The sequence below is a fragment of the Peromyscus leucopus genome, chromosome 2 (assembly GCF_004664715.2).
Source record: "Peromyscus leucopus breed LL Stock chromosome 2, UCI_PerLeu_2.1, whole genome shotgun sequence".
Classification (NCBI taxonomy): Eukaryota; Metazoa; Chordata; class Mammalia; order Rodentia; family Cricetidae; genus Peromyscus; species Peromyscus leucopus.
In genome coordinates this window covers 68,034,694-68,052,710 of record NC_051064.1, presented here as the reverse complement: position 1 = coordinate 68,052,710, position 18,017 = coordinate 68,034,694, and the positions used below count along the sequence as shown (strand labels likewise).

General features: G+C 36.6%; 1 protein-coding gene across 3 annotated transcripts in view; it reads left to right on the top strand.

The window, feature by feature from the left end:
• Nucleotides 1-18,017, top strand: part of Fsd1l (fibronectin type III and SPRY domain containing 1 like) — a 62,175-nt gene that overhangs the window by 20,954 nt on the left and 23,204 nt on the right. For all 3 annotated transcript variants that reach the window (XM_028857770.2, XM_028857769.2, XM_028857768.2), the window contains exons 5-8: nt 4,905-4,927; nt 8,569-8,690; nt 12,574-12,783; nt 14,311-14,409. In XM_028857770.2, the coding sequence (XP_028713603.1) occupies nt 4,905-4,927; nt 8,569-8,690; nt 12,574-12,783; nt 14,311-14,409 (454 nt within the window). The remainder of the gene's footprint in view (nt 1-4,904; nt 4,928-8,568; nt 8,691-12,573; nt 12,784-14,310; nt 14,410-18,017) is intronic.

The window sequence follows — 18,017 nt, the reverse complement described above, 5'->3', positions numbered from 1 at the left end:
ATGAAAGTGAACAACTAAAATGGTACAAATATGGTAGGATTTTAGAACATACTTCACCTTATTTTTTGAATATTAGAAGTTTGGTTGATAGTAAATATATGCAAAAAGTTCAGATGAGATCTGGATTGTTAGGTAAATAGCAAGGACTCCACCAACTCGGGTTTCTCCTGTTACTAGTACTTGGCTTGCAGAACAATGCTTGGATCCTTTGTCAAAAAATTTTCTCACCCTGAATTCAAACCTTGAACTCTTCCAATGAAAAGAACTGGCCAGAACAATTTCCAAGTCAGCATATAATTATCCACCTCCTTCCAACCACTTGTCAGATTAAAAGGGAAAGAATGGTTTCCTACACATGAGTACCCACAGTGGAATAACAGCTGCAAGGTACTGTGAAAGGGGACAGTGTTGTCTGCATTTGATCACAGATGAAAAGAAAAATGGGGCTTCTTTATTTTTGGAAAATAGAACATTTATGAGAAAATATAATATATGTATAAATATATAAAAAAAAAAAAAAAAAAAAAAAAAAAAAAAAAAAAAAAAAAATAATATATAGTATAAACATATGAGTATATAAAATAAATACACACACACACATATATATATTTAATGTATAGAATCAATGGATATGCAACTAGTTCATTTCCAAAGGTCTCAGAAAAAGAAAAGACAAGGTTTCCCTATGTAGACATGGCTGGCCTGGGACTTGATATGTAGACCAGGATGGCCTAAAACTAAAGCTCACAGAGATTCACTTGCCTCTGCCTCCTTACATGGCAAGGTTAGGGTTTTTGCCTAAAGGAAAAAGAACATTTTGAGATACTCTTTTTTTTTTTTTTATTTTCCTTTGTTTAAAAAGAAAATAAAATAATGTTAAGAAGAAATACACTTTTCCTGTCTTTGGCAGAGCAGTAGGTCCTTGAGATTCAAACATTAGGAGCTTTTTCACATCCTGGAGTCTGCTTCCTGTGGTCTATAATGTCACATGCTGCAAATTAATATTTTTTGTTACACCACAGAAGGTATGGCTTACTCTTTGGGTTTACGTAAGAAAAAGAAGCTCCAGGTTCATGAACATTTGAAGAAGAAGAAAATATTGATCTTAAGACTGGAAAATACAAATGAAAAAGCCTACTAAGATATGTGGAAAGAGGAGCAGCAAAAAAAGTTCTGGAAAGCCTCTGCAGTGAGCGGTGCTGCCCCGGGCAGGGGAGACTGGCGGAAGCAAACGTGCCTTTGATCAGCAAATGCGCCTTTCATCAGCAGAAAAAAGATGACGAGAGAAGGTGAGACAAGGACGTCATGTGGCCACAGTCCATGCTCAGGGAGAAGCAGAGGAACTCAAAGATTTTTGAACTGGCAGGAGAAAAAGAAGATGTGGAAGAGGCTGGGCTTGCCCGACAGCCACACCAGCACCTGAGTGGAGAGTCCCTTTTTGCTTTTCCATGTTGTCTGTGAAAAGCATCAACTCTGGTGTAGTTAGCAAAGGTACTGCTATTAAAGTGGGTCTGATGTGGGCCTCGTGCCATAGGAAGCAAGGTTATTGGGGGAACTAATATCTCAGGTTCCTTACAGTCCTGGAATTGAAGCCTGTATAAATGTAATCTTAGTGATTTGACAGTGGTTTCATACTGAAACCCACAGACCAGCCAGGAAATCCACCATTCCCGTGATGTTTCTGAATACTGCCACGCAGCCTGACATTGACCCCAGACAGCAAAAGAACTGTTCTGTAAATTCTTAGGAAGACAGCCTAGTCTTGTTGTTTGTTTGCTTGCTTGTTTTGAAACAGGGTTTATGTGTATCCCAAACTCACCTTGGGTTTACTATATAACTGAAGATGATCTTGAACTCCTGGTCCTCAAGGCTCCACCCCCTGAGTGCTGGAATTGCAGGCACACATCACCATGCTCTGTTTATGTTGCTGGAGATCACACTTGGGGCTGTATGCATGCTAGGCAAGCACTTTATCAACTGAACAATCTACACAGCCTCCAGATTTTTAAAGTGTAGAAACAAAGAAAGTATTCAAAATGCTTGAAAAATTCACAAAACATATTAGTTTCTGTAACTTTTCATTGTAGACTAAGAAGAAGGTTAAGCAAAGCTTCATTTTTGTTCGTTTATACTTAGCTGGTAATTATGAATATTTGTACTAAATCCTTTACTCTTTCGCAGTTCTACTTAAGTAATTTTGGCTTAGCGTGACAGGTTCCTAAAACTGACATAGTAAAAGATTGTAATTATTACTTTAAAAAGCAGAGGCTAGGTGTGCTGCCTCAGGCTTGCAATCCCAGTACTTTAGAAGGTGAAGCAGGAGGATTGCTGTGAGTTTGAGGCCAGCCTAGGCTATAGTACGAAACCGTGTCTCAGAAAACAAAAGTGAATTGATAAAGGGAAGGCAGAATGAGCTAGAGAGAAGAGGACGGCATAACCCCAGGGAAAGCCAGGCACTCAGCCGAGTGTACTCTGGCTGAATGGAGTCGGACAGATACAACTAAGTACTGTAGCAGCAGCGTGCGGGGAAATTGTAGGCTTAGAATTTTAGAGATACAGATTTATAAAACTATTACTCTTGAAATTAAAACAGAGGAGCTGGGAGGTGGTAGGTCCTGCCTTTAATTTCAGCACTCAGGAGGCAGAGGCAGGCAGATATCTATGAGTTCAAGGCCAACCTGGTGGTCTATTGAGCTAGTTCCAGAACAGCCAAGGCTACACAATTAATCAATTAATTCCTTTTTTTTTTTTTTTTTTTTGAAGACAGGGTTTCTTTGTGAACCCTGTCTTCAAAAAAAAAAAAAAAAAAAAAAAAGAATTAAAACAGAGGCATGAAAGTATATTGGATGGCTTTTTTCTTTGGGAGGAGAATTTCTAGAAAAAATAATTTATTCTCTATTTAAAAATATTTCTTGAAATTGGGCCACTTTAGATAAATGGCTCTAGAATTTGAGACTTTCCTCTTATTGTAGATGTAACTTCTCATCTTCTATGTTTACAGATGCATTTAAAATAAAATGTGAACCTAAATTGTAGCCACAGAATTTTCATTGTGTATCATATATAGATAAACAGGACAGTAATTTCTCCTAGGTTATCTGGTTTCTCATTTGTTCCTTTTGTGTTGTTTTACCCCCCACAAACATCATGGTATTTGAAATGATGCCACAAAAGCCTTGTGTGTGTGTGTGTGTATGTACATGTGAACAAAAGTGGTACCATACTAGATACAAAACAGAATCAATAGTGGTCTTCCTCTCAGTGGCTCATGTGAGGGAAACTGGGAAACAATATTTTTCTAACCAAGTTCAAAATCCATCAGCAAATAAGATAAAACAGGAAAAACAAGAGGCCAAGTACTGCTCTGATACTGGAGAGTATCATTACACCAACAGCCTAACTTCCTAAGTTCAGAACCCCCTTACCTGCCCGGGTCTCGGATCACTGGGGTGGGAAGGGGTGTTTCAGTGACACTGAGAACAGAGGAGGAAGAACACAACACACACTCTCTGTGGACAAGCAAACTTCAAGAAAAGTAAGAGGTGCAGGTGAGTGCCTTTAAACTCATCATCTGGGAGCAGTGTTAAGTGAGGGGTCATGTCAGTGATCTTTCCTCTGTGTGTAAAAAAGGGTTCCGTGCAGAAGAGAATCCCTTTTCTTTCTGTGACACCTATATGAAAATGGTTTTTAATTCCAGCTACCTGACAGTACTTTCCTAAACCAAGATAATAGTTGACTAATGTAGCACTCCTTTCAAAGGGACTGTGCCAAACTAGGCTCGTGACCTAAGGAGTTTGGAGAGCCACCACCTTGGGTTGGCCGTAGTATGTGGACCTTCAAAAGGATTTTTTTTTTTTATGTAAAAACGTTAAGAACCCAAATTCCTTAGTAGAGAAATAAAATGGTTAATATACAAGGCCACAGAGTTGATTATGCTGATAATGCTGGAGCTGTAACAGCATGCTGTGATCTGTATCAAATCTTAGTTCTTTTGTTCAAGCCAAAGTATCTGAGGCTGGGTATAAAAAATGACCTGTAGCAAGTAGAAACAATGTTAGGACTGAAGGAAAGAAGAAACAGAAGCAATGCTTTATACATGTAATTTAAATTCAACTGTACTCAGTTATTAAGTATTACTGTGTACCAGGCTGTATGCTAGCAAAACAGCCATCTTTATCTGCTGTGATTGTTAACTATGCTGTTAGCATGGAACAAAATCTTTTGTTGGATATATTGTATTTCATTCATGTATAAAGAGGTAATGGCTTTGTGTGATTTCATTGTTCTCTGACTGTATAGTTCCAGAAAATGACTGTGAACCCTTCCTAAACTTGTATTTCCATTTCTAAAAACAAAGACAGAAGATACATACACTAGGTGTGAGTTGCTAGCTTCTGTGACCCGCCTGAAGGAGAGACCCACTTGGAAGAGATGCTTCTCACATCTCCTTGTCTGAATCTCTGCTCTTAGAACTCATTCTTGGGAGCGAAGACTAGAACCCACAGTCTAGTTCTGGATGCCAGCAGGGAAGCTTTCATTGACCTCAAAACTATTGGGATATGTAGACATGTGTGTCTACAAGACTAGCAGACTGAATAAAATGGAAGGGTATTTTTATAAGCTTATGTTAAAAAATACAATTATAGTTCCATGAAATTAGTTGAAATGTTAAATTTTCCTCCTTTTATGGTGATTGATGTGGGGGTCTCTATTCTACTATGGTCCTAACATCACTTTATCAAGCTTACATGAACTATATAGATTTCCTGTCATTGATGTTTTGATGAATTATGAACTAATCTGTTGCAGGGTTTATATGCTAACTTTTCTTGCATGTCACTGCCATTGAACTTGCATGAAAAGCACTAACTACCTTCTTTCTCTTCTCCCTGATTGGCTCCAAGGCTGCCAGACAGATCAAGGATAGGTATGGTATAAAACCTACATTTTTTATTTGTCAATATTGAAGTCAGAAATGAAATTCAGAAACCATTTTTCTTAGAATTCTGTTGATGAAAGTAACAATATGTAATAGTTACATACAAGGAAAAGAAAATGTGCTCTCTGTATATCTTAGAATGACCAGAAAACTTTTTAAGGTCACATTTTAAGTTGTGAAAATTATATATTTCTAAGAGAATTTCATTTCTGGTTTAATATTATAGTTAGCTTTAGTTTTAGAATAGTTCTTAATTAGTTTAGTATTGAATAGTGATCTTTTTTGAATAACTTAAAGTACATCTCGCTGGGATGCAGTTTTTGCTGCTGATTTTAAATGTAAATGGATCTGGTTTTTAGAGAAGCCCAGTGCTGCCAAGTGTCTGCGGGAGCTGAGGCTCTTCACAGCTGTCCTGGTTAACACCTTTGTGTTCTCTGTCCTGTTCTGGTGCCACCTCTTTCTTCTTCTAATGCCACCACCACCTTGTTTATCCTGTGGGAAAAACTCAGGAAAACTATTAAGTGCCTTGGCTTAGAAGGTGTCTCTCATAGTAGAGTGGGACTATAAAAAGGCATTTAGTACTTGCTGGAACAATGTGTGAGTGTTCAAGGAGCTGAGGTGACATTTGGAGTGTCACTGACCTGCCTGCCTAGTCACCGAGCATTGTCTGTAGTTTGTAACTTAAGGTTTTTATCTCATGATCCTAAGAGTCTCTGACAGGCACAACTCTTCAGTCTCTTCAAGTCTAGATCAGTTTATTCATCAGGTTAATTCACAGAAATACTCATGGATTGTGTGAAAACCAGTGTCCCTTGTTTATTTGGAGCAATTGTCAACTATGTTTCTTTTGTGGCTGATGAGGGAGGAGAGGGGACAAGATTTGCATAGTGTCAAAGCATTCTTAGCACAAACACTAATGTCCATTTCTGTAGATTTCTGTTGTGAGGTGGCTAATGATGGAGCTCCTTCTGCTAAGAGCTGGATATAGGGCAATTACTAGGGTTTGTTGCTGTTCTAAGAAATGCTTTTCACTGTTTTCTAGACTGGCCCTGAACTCTGGGTCCAAGCATGCTTCCTGCCTCAGGTTTCAAGTAGGCAGGACTGTAAGTCCATAGTATGTGCTCAGTGAAAAGAACTATGTGAGGAATGGGTGAGAGCAAAGTCCTTGATACGGTCCAGGAACAAGCCTCCCACACCCAGGCTAGATTATTGCTCCTTACTAGCTATTACTCCATTACATCCCACTGTGATTCCTGCATTGTCTGCTTTAGAAATCAATTCCTAACCAGGTTTTGTGTTGTCCAAAGAATCTTGAGAAACTTGGTCATATCCTCCTTCATTTCATGATTCTGTTTCTGTGCTTCCTCGGCTCCCATCTTTACTCTCGATGACCTCTGTTCAGCTTGGTTTGTCAGAGTTGAGTTTCAGTGCCAGCTTTGATGTCTTCTCTGCATGAATGGTCCCAGCTTTGCCTCTTTCTCCGTCAGCCCCTCGATGGGATTGCATCAGGATCCAGGCATCACAGAGTCGGAGTCCCTTTCTTCCATTTTACTTAAAGCCTACACTGTTTTCTTAGTTTGGCCACCCACAGAGCATTTCTCAGTCTTGGCCTATTTTTTAAAAAACTTGATTAATGTGCTCATTTATTTTGTAATTATTTTCTCATGACAGTAATAACTCTGGGAGGAAAGAGTCTTAATTCAGCTGCTACTATCAGAAAGAATCTAAGAAATCAAAATGAATTAAAACATCAAAGCAGCATGGTTTGAGAAGGTCTTATCAATTTTTGAGTTTCAGTTTGTACTTTAAGGCTAACTTGTCTAAATATATTCAGTTTAAAAATAAATACAGCTTTTTTAAAATATTGTACCTCTGAATGATTCACCTAAGTTTTTTTTTTTTTTGGATTGTTTTGGTTTTTGGTTTTTTTGAGACAGGGTTTCTCTGTGTAGGCTTGGCTTCCCTAGAACTCGCTCTGTAGACCAGGCTGGCCTTGAACTCACAGAGATCTACCTGCCTCTGCCTCCTGAATTCTGGGATTAAAGGTGTGTGCCACCACTGTCTGACAATTCATACACGTTTTTAAGTTTTCATTTCTACTACATTTTGGGGGCATTTGTTTTCTTTGTGCTTATTGTTGATTATGTCAAGTTTTTATAGTTTTGTAGATTTCAGCATTTTTCATTAAACAATTAGTTTATTGGGTATAGAAGAAACCAGTGAAGTTCAAACTCATTCACAAATTGAGCATCTACAAACTATTTCATCTTAATGTCATTCTCTAGTACTCTTAAATGATACTCAGGGCTGTACAGAACAGCACATGTAGAGCCGAGTCTTCATTCTAACTTACCAGCATACTAGAAATCCTTTGAGATTCTTTGAGGACCAATAGCTTAGTGCTGTGCATGTGGAGGATACAATACACATTTGGTCTCTGAAGTATTCAGTGTGAGTGCCTTCCCCATGAACTGAATCATATTATTGTACTTTTTATTGATAAGCTAAATAATTGCTGCTTTTTCATTGTTATATTACAGTGATTACTTTGTTTTAAACATCAGCAAGTTTACCATCCTTCATCCCATTGATCTCTTGGTGGCAGATCCAGTTGACTAGGCCTGGTGTTCCCTTTGTTCCTGTAGCTCTCTTTATATCCTCTCTCAAACTGTGTAGTAGGAAGAGAACACTGGTGAATAGTACTTCTGTATCTTTCTTTTTTTCTCCAAGGGTATTACAGGACTGACTGTGATATTTGTAGAAATTTGCTGTAACATGAAAATAATGAAATTTATGATTAAGTCACACGTTAATTGAATAAGAGTTTCTTTTCTTTTTTGTGTGTGGAAAAAGGAACTCACTCATTTAGATAGCTGAGGAGAAGCAGATACAAATGGGCACATTTAAGTGGCTTTCCTTTTTTACATCAGCATATGAGTTTCTTTTAATTTTCAGTTTTATTAAGAACTCTCTCCCATACTTTTGATATAGTAAGATCTGATTTGGCTTGATTCTTATTTTGTATTTTACTTCACATTTATCTGAGTGTTTATTGAATACTTCTTATTTAATGATGTACAGATCTACTAGACTGCTTCTCATAGTGTCTTTCTATGTAGTTGATGTTGATAGATGAGAATGGTGTCTTGGTAGTGTGGAACTCACTGTTAATGATCTCAGTTCTCTTCTTGGTCATTCATGGTCTGTCTTTAGCAGGTTTTGCAGTCTATAATGTCAGTTCCTTCTGCCTCTACCTTTGTTGAGAGCACATGGTATAGCAGTACCTGGAAGAATGTTTGAAAGAGTTTCATTGTTTGGTGAAAATGAGTGAGGCTAGCATTAGGATGTCAGTGAAACTATATACAGAGACTCAGATGAATGGGATCTTGTAAACAGTATTTATATTTGATATTGTTTATTGTGACATCCATCTACCTATGACATTTTATACAATTGACTGGAATTTCAGCTTTTGATTCAATTTTCAAAAGACAAAGCAAATTTCTATTTGGCCTTTGTTACAGTTTCTACAGTCACTAAGTAAAATTTTTATCTTAATTTTATAAATTATATAAAATGTGTTCCTTTTCATTCATTTATTTTAAAAAGTATATTTGTGTTTACCATAGAGTCACAATGGCTTCAGCCTTTCGCCTTTCTTTGAAACCAAAAGTCAGTGACAACATGACACATTTAATGGTGGATTTCTCTCAGGAAAGACAGATGCTGCAGACTTTGAAGTTTTTGCCAGGTAAATACATTATTATATGGGAACATTCAAATAAAAAATATTACAAGATATTTCCATAATGAAATGTTTTTGTTAGTATTGTTTTAATTCCATTTTTGTATTTTTTAATGCTAAGTAGTATTTACATCACCAAGTAATACTGTTATTTGATATGTAAATTATTAGACAGTGGTGATTTGGGGAATTTTTTGTTTGAGATTGGTTGTTTTGTTGTTGTTTTAACTTTCATTCTTGTCTCATACATTACATCCTGACACCACACTTTCCATTCTCTCCATTCCTTCCCTACACTTTCCCTCTCCCCCAGATCAACTCCTCCTTTGTTTCCCTTAAAAAAAAAAAAAGACCTCTCAGAGATAGCCACTGATCATGTTCTAACAAAATACAATAAGACTGGGCACAATCCCCCACTCACATCCCGACTGGACATTGTGACTAGGAGATACTAATTGCACAAAACCATTTCTTCTCTGGATACATAGTCAGAAAGACTAAGTTAATAATCGTTATGCTTTAAGAGGACTCAGTGAGAGTAGCACAGGTGAAGAACTAACTTGTATGGTAGAATCATGAGCTGGAGAGAAATACAGAGAAGGACAGGTGAAAGAAAAGAGTGTGGATGAGAGGAAGAAGGAACGCTAGTCTGTGTGTGGCTATGTGGATGTTGGCTTTTCAGGATTGCACATGCTCCCTGACAATACTCAATTGTCTTGTAGTTTTCCACATTATAATGGTGCAAAGTGGTAGCCTCTCAGCAGAGAGCATGTTTTGAATTTGGGTCTTTTTCCGTCCGGTTGGTGATCCACATCCCTGCTCCACACTCCCTAAGGTGAGCATGGGGAGTTAGTTTTTCCTTTCTTTGCAGTGTTGTCTTACACATGCCAGGCACGTGGTCTGAGCACTAAGCAACATCTCAAGCTCACAGCTGAACCTCTGAGTACTAAAACGTTAAATCTCAGTTAACTGATAATCAGCAGAATTTTGATGCTGGAACTTCACATTTTCAAAGCTAAAATAATGTGCTATTACCCCTCTTTATAAGCACTGTCATGTGTCTTACAAATTTTCATAAGCTGTATTTTCATTTTCATTTAGTTTAAAATATTTAAAAATTTCTCTTGAGTTACTGTCTTTGACCCATGTGTTACTTAGTGTGTTGTTTAATATCTCAAAATATTTTAGTATTTTTCAGCTCTTTTTCAATTGGTTATTTCTAGTTTAATTGGATTGTGGATTAAGAGCAGATATTGTATTTTCTACACTTGAAATTTGTTAAACGGTGTCTTGTGGGCCAGAATGTAGTCTGTCTTGCTGTACTCCATAGTTATTCAGATGATTCAGTATTCTTCTGGTGCTGCACACAGCAGGCCATAGATATTAAATGTATGCAGTTTATTGATGAAGCTGTTCAGTTCAGCAGGTGTTCTGCTTTCTGGATCTCTCTGTTTCTCGTGAGGACTATTGAAGTCTTGAACTGTCTGGATTCATGCATGTCTCTTTGCAATCTTGTTAGTTTTGACAGATCAGACTCTTGTGTCTTTCTTGTGGAATCAATGCTACCCACCTTCTTAGCCTTGAAAATTCTCTCACTCTAGTGTCCAAAATTAATGGACTGATTTTCCTTTCACTCATGTCAGTCCTGTATATCTTCCTAATCTAGAACTGATGTTATATTTAAGGTGGGTTTTCTATATACAACATATCAAATGGCTCTTTGATGATTCATTCTCATAATCTGTGTTTTTAACTGCTGCGTGTATTTCTCTCTATAATTAAGCAAACAGACACACATTGTGTTTTCTCTAACTGAATTCACTTCTCACACTGTTTGAAGGTAGCACCAGATCCACAACTGTAACTGGAGTATTCCTGTGTCCACCTGGCTCCTGTAACCACTCAGGCCCAATTAAACACACAGAGACTTATATTACTTATACACTGTATGGCTGTGGCAGGCCTCTTGCTATCTGTTCTTATATCTTATATTAACCTATTTATTAATCTATAAGTTGCCACGTGCCTCGTGGCTCACTGGTATCTTACATCATGCTTCTCCTCAACTCAGCCTTCTTCCACCCAGCATTCTCCTCTCTCCTTGTCCCACCTACACTATCCTTCCTGCCTGGTTACTGGCCAATCAGCGTTTTATTTATCAATCAATCATGGCATTATATATTCACAGCATACAGGACATTCCACAGCACACAGCTTCCAAGTTCAGTCCCCAAAATTTCTACTTTAGGTGCAGTTGCAAATCTGAGGCCTTCAGAACCTGTTAGCTGATAAGAAAATTGAGATTTGTGCTGAGAAAGGGAGAATCAGTCTTCTCCAAAGGGTGAGCCCCATAATTGGTTATCCAGTATCAAGTGGCCAGCCCTTAAATCATATGCATTCAAGTAACACTAAAATGACTGAGCAGATTGTATATGTGTGTGTATAAGTGTAACAGTAAGAAGGAGGCCATGATTTTGAGGGTGAGCAAGGGAAGGTGGGGTACATGGGAGGGATTAGAGGGAGAAAAGGGAAATGGTATGATTATATTTTAATTAAAAAATAAAAATATTAATAAAATTAAAATTGAGATTCCTATAACCTCCTCCTCAGGTTTCATTGACTTGCTACAGTGGCTCACAAAACTCAGAGAAGCACTGTACTTACATTAACCAGTTTATTGCAAAGGCTGTTTTGAAGAGTAAAAATAAATAGCTCAATGAAGAGATACTAGGATGAAGTCTGCAAGGAGGCTAGGTGCAGGAGGTTCTTTCCATTTGGGATTTTGCATGGATGAGTTCTTAATCAACTTTCTCCTTGTTGTAACATACTCAGCTTCCCAGAAGTTCTCTGAACCTAGTCACTTTGGTCTTTATGGAGACATCATTGCATACATAAGATCACCAGTGGAGTTGGTGAGGGGTGTCCACAAGAGCCTCCCTCTTTAGACTCTTTAGCATTGGGATCAGAAAGGAATTATAACGTATTCTGAGTTTCTGCAGCTTGCTTTGATAAAGTGTTTATGAATCAGTAATCATGAATGAAAACCAGCATGTATGTATCATAATATCACACAATATTTTATGTAAAGGACATGGTAACCACACTCCCCCAAAATCCTAGCAATGGTAGACAAAGAAATAGGAAATGAAACCCATTATTTTTTGAGATTTTTGAAATTTGATGGATATATATCAATTATATGTATTTATGGAGTCTAGTGTGATATTTTGATATACAATCATATCAGAAAGCCATAATCAAATTATTCATGATCACATCATCACCCCAAACATTTATTGTTAGGAGCATTAAAAATGTAACTGTTTTAAAATTATACAATAATTGTCAACTGTTCACCTGTAATCATCTTCCTCTGCTTTGGAATATCAGAAGCTATTCCTGTTATTTAACTTAATATATTTGCTCGTACCTGGTAACCAACTGTTCTCTATCTGCCTACTCCCTAAAAACAAGATCTTAAAAATATACTAAAAACAGTTTTAATTAATAATTATATTCAAAACTTGTCAATACTGATTAATTTGTATTAAACAACATTTAAAATATGTTTAGAAGTAACAAGTCATTCTCGATTATTTTTAGCATGGATAGATGTTTGGAATTTACCTGTTGCCTTTTAAGATTTTCATAAACCCAGAGTGTATAAGAAGGATTTGAAATGACAACTTTTATAGTCTGACAGTAAAAGAGACTTTGAAGATAACTATTTTGAATTTATAGGTTATCCTTCTCTTAGCCTGAATCACTTTTGAATATGTAAAAAAGAAGAAATAGCAAAGGTTGAATGCCAAGAATAATATAAATAAATATTATAAAGTGTTATAATATGTGAGGAATGATATCCCCCGCCTCTTTTTCTTCTCTGCAGTTCCAAAAGCTCCAGAGATAGAGCCAGTAGAGTGTTTGGTGGCTGACAACTCTGTAACTGTAGCTTGGAGAATGCCTGAAGAAGATAATAAGATTGACCACTTCATAATGGAATACAGGAAAACAAACTTTGATGGACTTCCACGCGTGAAGGATGAGCGATGCTGGGAAATGATTGATAACATTAAGGGTACTGAATATACGTTATCAGGTAACCTAACAGCATTTCATGAATCTAATCCTTAGAAAATAAGTGTAGTTAAGAAAAATATTTTGTTATTTTAAATGATAAAATTAAGTTCTATTAGCCAAACTGATTTTTTTAGATATTTATTATGTAAATGAATTTCTGTTAAAATATCAGTAAAACTTTTAATTAATATCTGCAACTTACTAAAATAGTATATGCAGAGTGAATATAAAAGAATGTTTTGGAAACAGTATTTCAAAGTAATCTATTTTTCCTTTTTTCTTTTCCTTTTCTTTTTTTAGACAGACTAACTGTGTAGTCCTAGCTGGCCTGGACCTCACTATGTACCAGGCCAATCTTGAGCTCTGCCTCCTGAGTTCTAGGAATAGGGCATGTGCCACCATGCCCAGCTAATCATTTATTTTAATTTTTTATTAAAATAAAGAAACTACTTATTTTACTCAAACCTGCACATTTCAGGGATACTGTAAACACCATTGTTTTCACTGCCACAAGATTGATTACCTCCATGTTAACACAGAATTGGGACTTAGCTAAGATTTTTTATGGTGTGTGTTGTTGACCTTTTGAATGCTTTTAAGAAAGATATCTTAGTATAATGAAGACTTTTGATGTTTTAAATGACAAAATATTAGCTAAGTTTTTTGGTGCACCCTATGCAGAGTAGGATACATTAGGACCTGTCCTGTTTAGTACTGCCCTTTCCAGGAGCTGGTGTTCTATACAATAGGCATGATGTGCACACAGTGCACCAGAGTTAATCAGCACACCTGAATGGTTGGGAATGGATTTTGTAATTTTTACTTTAGCAAACAGAGATCAGTCAAGTTGGTAATGGTCTTACAGCTAGTAATATTTGGACTAAGATTTTAGTCTAGGTGTAACTACACAGGTCATGGTAGTATTTGTGCTATACTTCTTTTTATTTCTCATGTAAAAACAAGTATTTCATATAAATATAAAAATTCCTTAGGGGTGTTTACTTTCCAGAAACTGGATGAATATGCTATTATAAATTGTGACATTGTCCTTGAATGAAATACTCAGGCTTGCTGCTGCTGCTGCTGCTGCTGCTGCTGCTGCTGCTGCTGCTGCTGCTGCTGTCGCTATCATTGGTTTGTTGTCATTGTTCTCAACCTTTGAAGATAGGCTTTGCTTTGTAGCCCATGTGAACCTGGAATTAATGATCCTCCTGTGTTGGCTTTCTAAGTGCTGGTATTCCAGGTGGTGTGTGCCACCATAACCAGCACAATGCCACTTCTAACCAAGTCTGAAAGGGTACTGTTCTAGTTATCACTATGTTGAAAATGTTGGTAATTGTATAATTTATTTATTTTGAATTAAATATTAGGTAAGTCATTATTCTTATTTTCAGACATTATCAACCATTTAACAAATAGTTTATATTCTTCTCAAGTAAAGAGATTTCTAAGGAGTACAAAAAATGTCTGTTTGATGATACATACTCACACTTTTGGGAAGGAATTCTTTACTTTTTATGACTAAAAACTTTCATTTTTTTTTTAGGCTTAAAATTTGATTCAAAGTATATGAATTTCAGAGTACGAGCTTGCAACAAGGCTGTGGCTGGAGAATACTCTGACCCAGTGACCCTAGAGACCAAAGGTGAGACTGGTAGCCATTTGTACAGCAGGAGACAGAACTTACCATCCGAAGATATCCGAGGCTTTGTCAGGGTCATTTCGCGTGTGGTTGGATTCCTTCCTGCCACCTACTTCTACCTTTTCCAATGCAGGAAATATAAGACAGGGAAAATAGAACTATAGTGGTAGTGGTTTTTATTAGATTTTCCCTTACAATTATATTCGTGTGGGCAAAATTTCTTTGATTCAATTCATTTTTGTTTATTTGGTTTCTTTGTAAGTTACATTTTTATATATTTTGTGTGCATATGTGTTTGTGGTGGGGGCACATGCCATAGCATGCATGAAGAGGTGAAAGGACAACTTGTAGGAGTCACTTCTCTCCATGTGTGGGCCCAGGGATCAAGTTCAGGTCAGTGGGCTTGGTAGCAGCTGCCTTTCCCTGCTAAGCCATCCCACTGTCCCAAGGCGATGCTATTATATTTGTCTCTGGGTGTTTAGTTCACATTTTGGGTTAAATACATAAGCTTTGCTGAAGTTGTCTGTAATTTCAGAGAATTAATTATGAATCAGTAACAAAGAAGTTCCTTCTATTTTTCCCAAATTTTCTTGCAGTTATTACCATTTATACAGTTAATTAATAATTACATAGCATACACAATAATGACAAATTATTCATTTAGTCATTAAGATCATATTGAGAGATCACTACTAGATATTACTGATATCCATAACGCAAATGACGAAAGGAAAGTTGAAATATTACTATTTACCACAGTCCCTAGATCTGCCCTAGATGGGTAGAAGAATCTCTTCTGGGTTCTAGGCCATCCCTTATTGTAGGCTTCTTATCCAAGTGTTTTCCTCTCAGAGAAGTTTAGATTAATGAATGTCCCCTTTGTAACACTGAAGAATGGTTAGGTATTTGCCAGTTGGAAAGCCAGTCTTCTAGAGCTCCCCCACTTGCGAAGTGATAATTGCCTGAGTTTACTTCCTGAGTTAGACTTTACATTGTAATTGGTACTTGAGACTTGGAGCATCCCACTGACTTCTAGTTTGCATATATTTATGATACATTTGAATAGATATGCATGCTAGAAAATTGCTGTTACCTAGATGATAAACATATATACCACAATAAAACTAGGGCCTATAACTTGACCCCTGTGCATGATAGTCAAGTGCTTGAGCCTTCAAGGCCTGTAAATTTTTGATGTTACAAACAAATGTTTGTGGCATAAAGGCCTAGAAAAATTCTCATTTGAAATAATTTGAATTAGCAAATAATTTTACTTGAGAATTATACGTAGCTTAGTAAAGAAATGTAATTACTTTGAATTATTTATTATCAAATCGAGATATTACTTTTTTCAAAAAGGCTTCTTATATTTCAAAACTTGTCAAATTTCCAGGCAGATAATCTTTTCTACATGACTTGAGCTACTTTTGGCCCTTGTCAGGAAAGATTGCATTGCTGTAAATATTTACCCTAAGGAGCATCAGATATTTGTGTTGTTAGTGTTCCTTTTCATTGTCTCTTTATAGTTGGTGAACAAACTTGAAGCTAACTGTGACAAGCTGTAAATTTTATGAAAATTAAGTTGGAAAATAAATAGTTGGATTATGGTTTCCTGGGAGTCTGATAGCTGCTCCTTTAGCAGTGTCTGGGTTTTACTAAGCAGGCTCTTGATTGATCTTGGGTTCATAGAGAACGATTAAGCTGATTCTGGTCTCTGGGGTCTCTAGCAGTAACTTCCTAAGGTTAGCCTAGATTGAAATACAATCCTGAGACCCAGTAACTGATTCTGATCTTCAGAGAGTCCCAAATCAAATTATTATACAACTATGGATTACAAAATTTCTGGGATTATTTTGTAGCATTGATGTGACTATTAATGAAAACATAAGCATTGTAGGAAAAAGTCCAGGTTTTTAAAAACAATTCAACATTGTTTACTAAGTTGCTTGGCTTGTTCCTGCTGCTTTTGACTACCCAGTACCAATCAGTATACCAGCAGAGAATGGAGGGAAGAGGAGTGGCAATTAAATAGCTCAGGCCCATGGAAATATAACACAGCTAGCATTGTTTATTTCTGTCCCTTCAATGTATGTAGCATTATTTCTTCTGGCATAAAAATTGTAAAAGTGATGAGTACTGTTAAGTTCTTATCACCAGAAATTTTAAGGTATATTATCTTTTCCTTGCTTGTAAAGATAAATTCTATTACTAGATAACAAAACTTCTCTCCAGCTTCAAATAGTGCCTGTGGTTTAGCTTTATAGTATTAGAGACAGGATCTTACTTTCAAGACAGCTAATCCTTTCTCAGCCCCCGCTCTCTGTTCTTTTTTGCTTTTAGAGTTGTCCCTGTTACCTTAGAGAAGATGTATGACTTAACAGAGGTCTAATAAAGTGATAGTGTCAGTAGAAAGAAAGAAACTAAACATGACACACTCTTGGAAACCTGTGTCCTTCTCTTTGGATGGTATGGTATTTGATGAGTTGGGTCACAAGTCATTTGGGGTGGTGCCTTTTTCTGCCACCCAGGTGGCTGGTGGCTCTTTACTGCATCATAAGAAATACTGAGGAACAGCCTAGGATTTGTCTTTCTGATGGCCTCAGGATTTTTGTAAGCTATGGGCATTGATGGCACCTTCATGTTAAAGCCAAGTTTTCTTTCTCCCAAAAACATAGATGCTCTTAACTGCATAACCTAATACCTAACATACAGAGGGTAACTGTTTCCATAAAGCAGTTGACTTTAGAAATTTCTCAGTGTATCTACCTATTAAAGAATTATGTTAAAGAATTCAATCTTCTTTTTACTGAAAAGCTGCATTATTCTTCCTCTGTTTACTTCTGCTTAGATGCAGCTTTTGAAAGTGATTGACTTCCTTGTGTAGTATGACATTTAGTAGAGCTGTGAAGTCAGTAGATTTTTATTCAGATGTTTCTTAAGTGAAACAATGAACAATAACTGTGATGCATGTTGGAATTGAATTGCTCTTGCTAGAATCAGGAATGAAAGGACACTTCATCCACAGGGTAATCATTAGGTCCTACGTGCTCATCTTGTTTGGTGATGCATATTTCACAGGCTCAAAAAAGCCTCAGCTAATTTCAACTAATATCTGTAAGCAAAATGATGTATTATAAAAGAATATTTCTTTAATCTTAATTACCAAAAATTGAACTTTTGGCAGGAAATGTAGCAGAAGCAGATTAACTTGTAAATGTAGCTGTTACCTTCTAAGATAGTTTGGGAATTGCATTACAAAATAGAAGAAACAGCATTGTACAGCTCCTGAATCACTCATTTTAATGTTTTTTATTTCTCAGTTTCTAGAAAGGTAAGCTAATACTATATTTCACCAATTTCCCCAATAAGCACTTCCAAGATTTTTAAATAGTACATATAATTTCCTAAAACATCAAATAATCTAAAAAGCATAGGTTGTTTTATGTTTTTGTTTGTTTGCCTTGTTTTCATGAAGTGGATGTTTTTCTCTTCTACTCGGTCAAACAAGACATCTGTCCTCTGGCTTGGTTCCTTTGGTTATGTCACCATCGTTGACTCTAGTATATTCATGCTGATCTCAGTTTAGCACTAATGAGAGTTGAAGTGTGGAA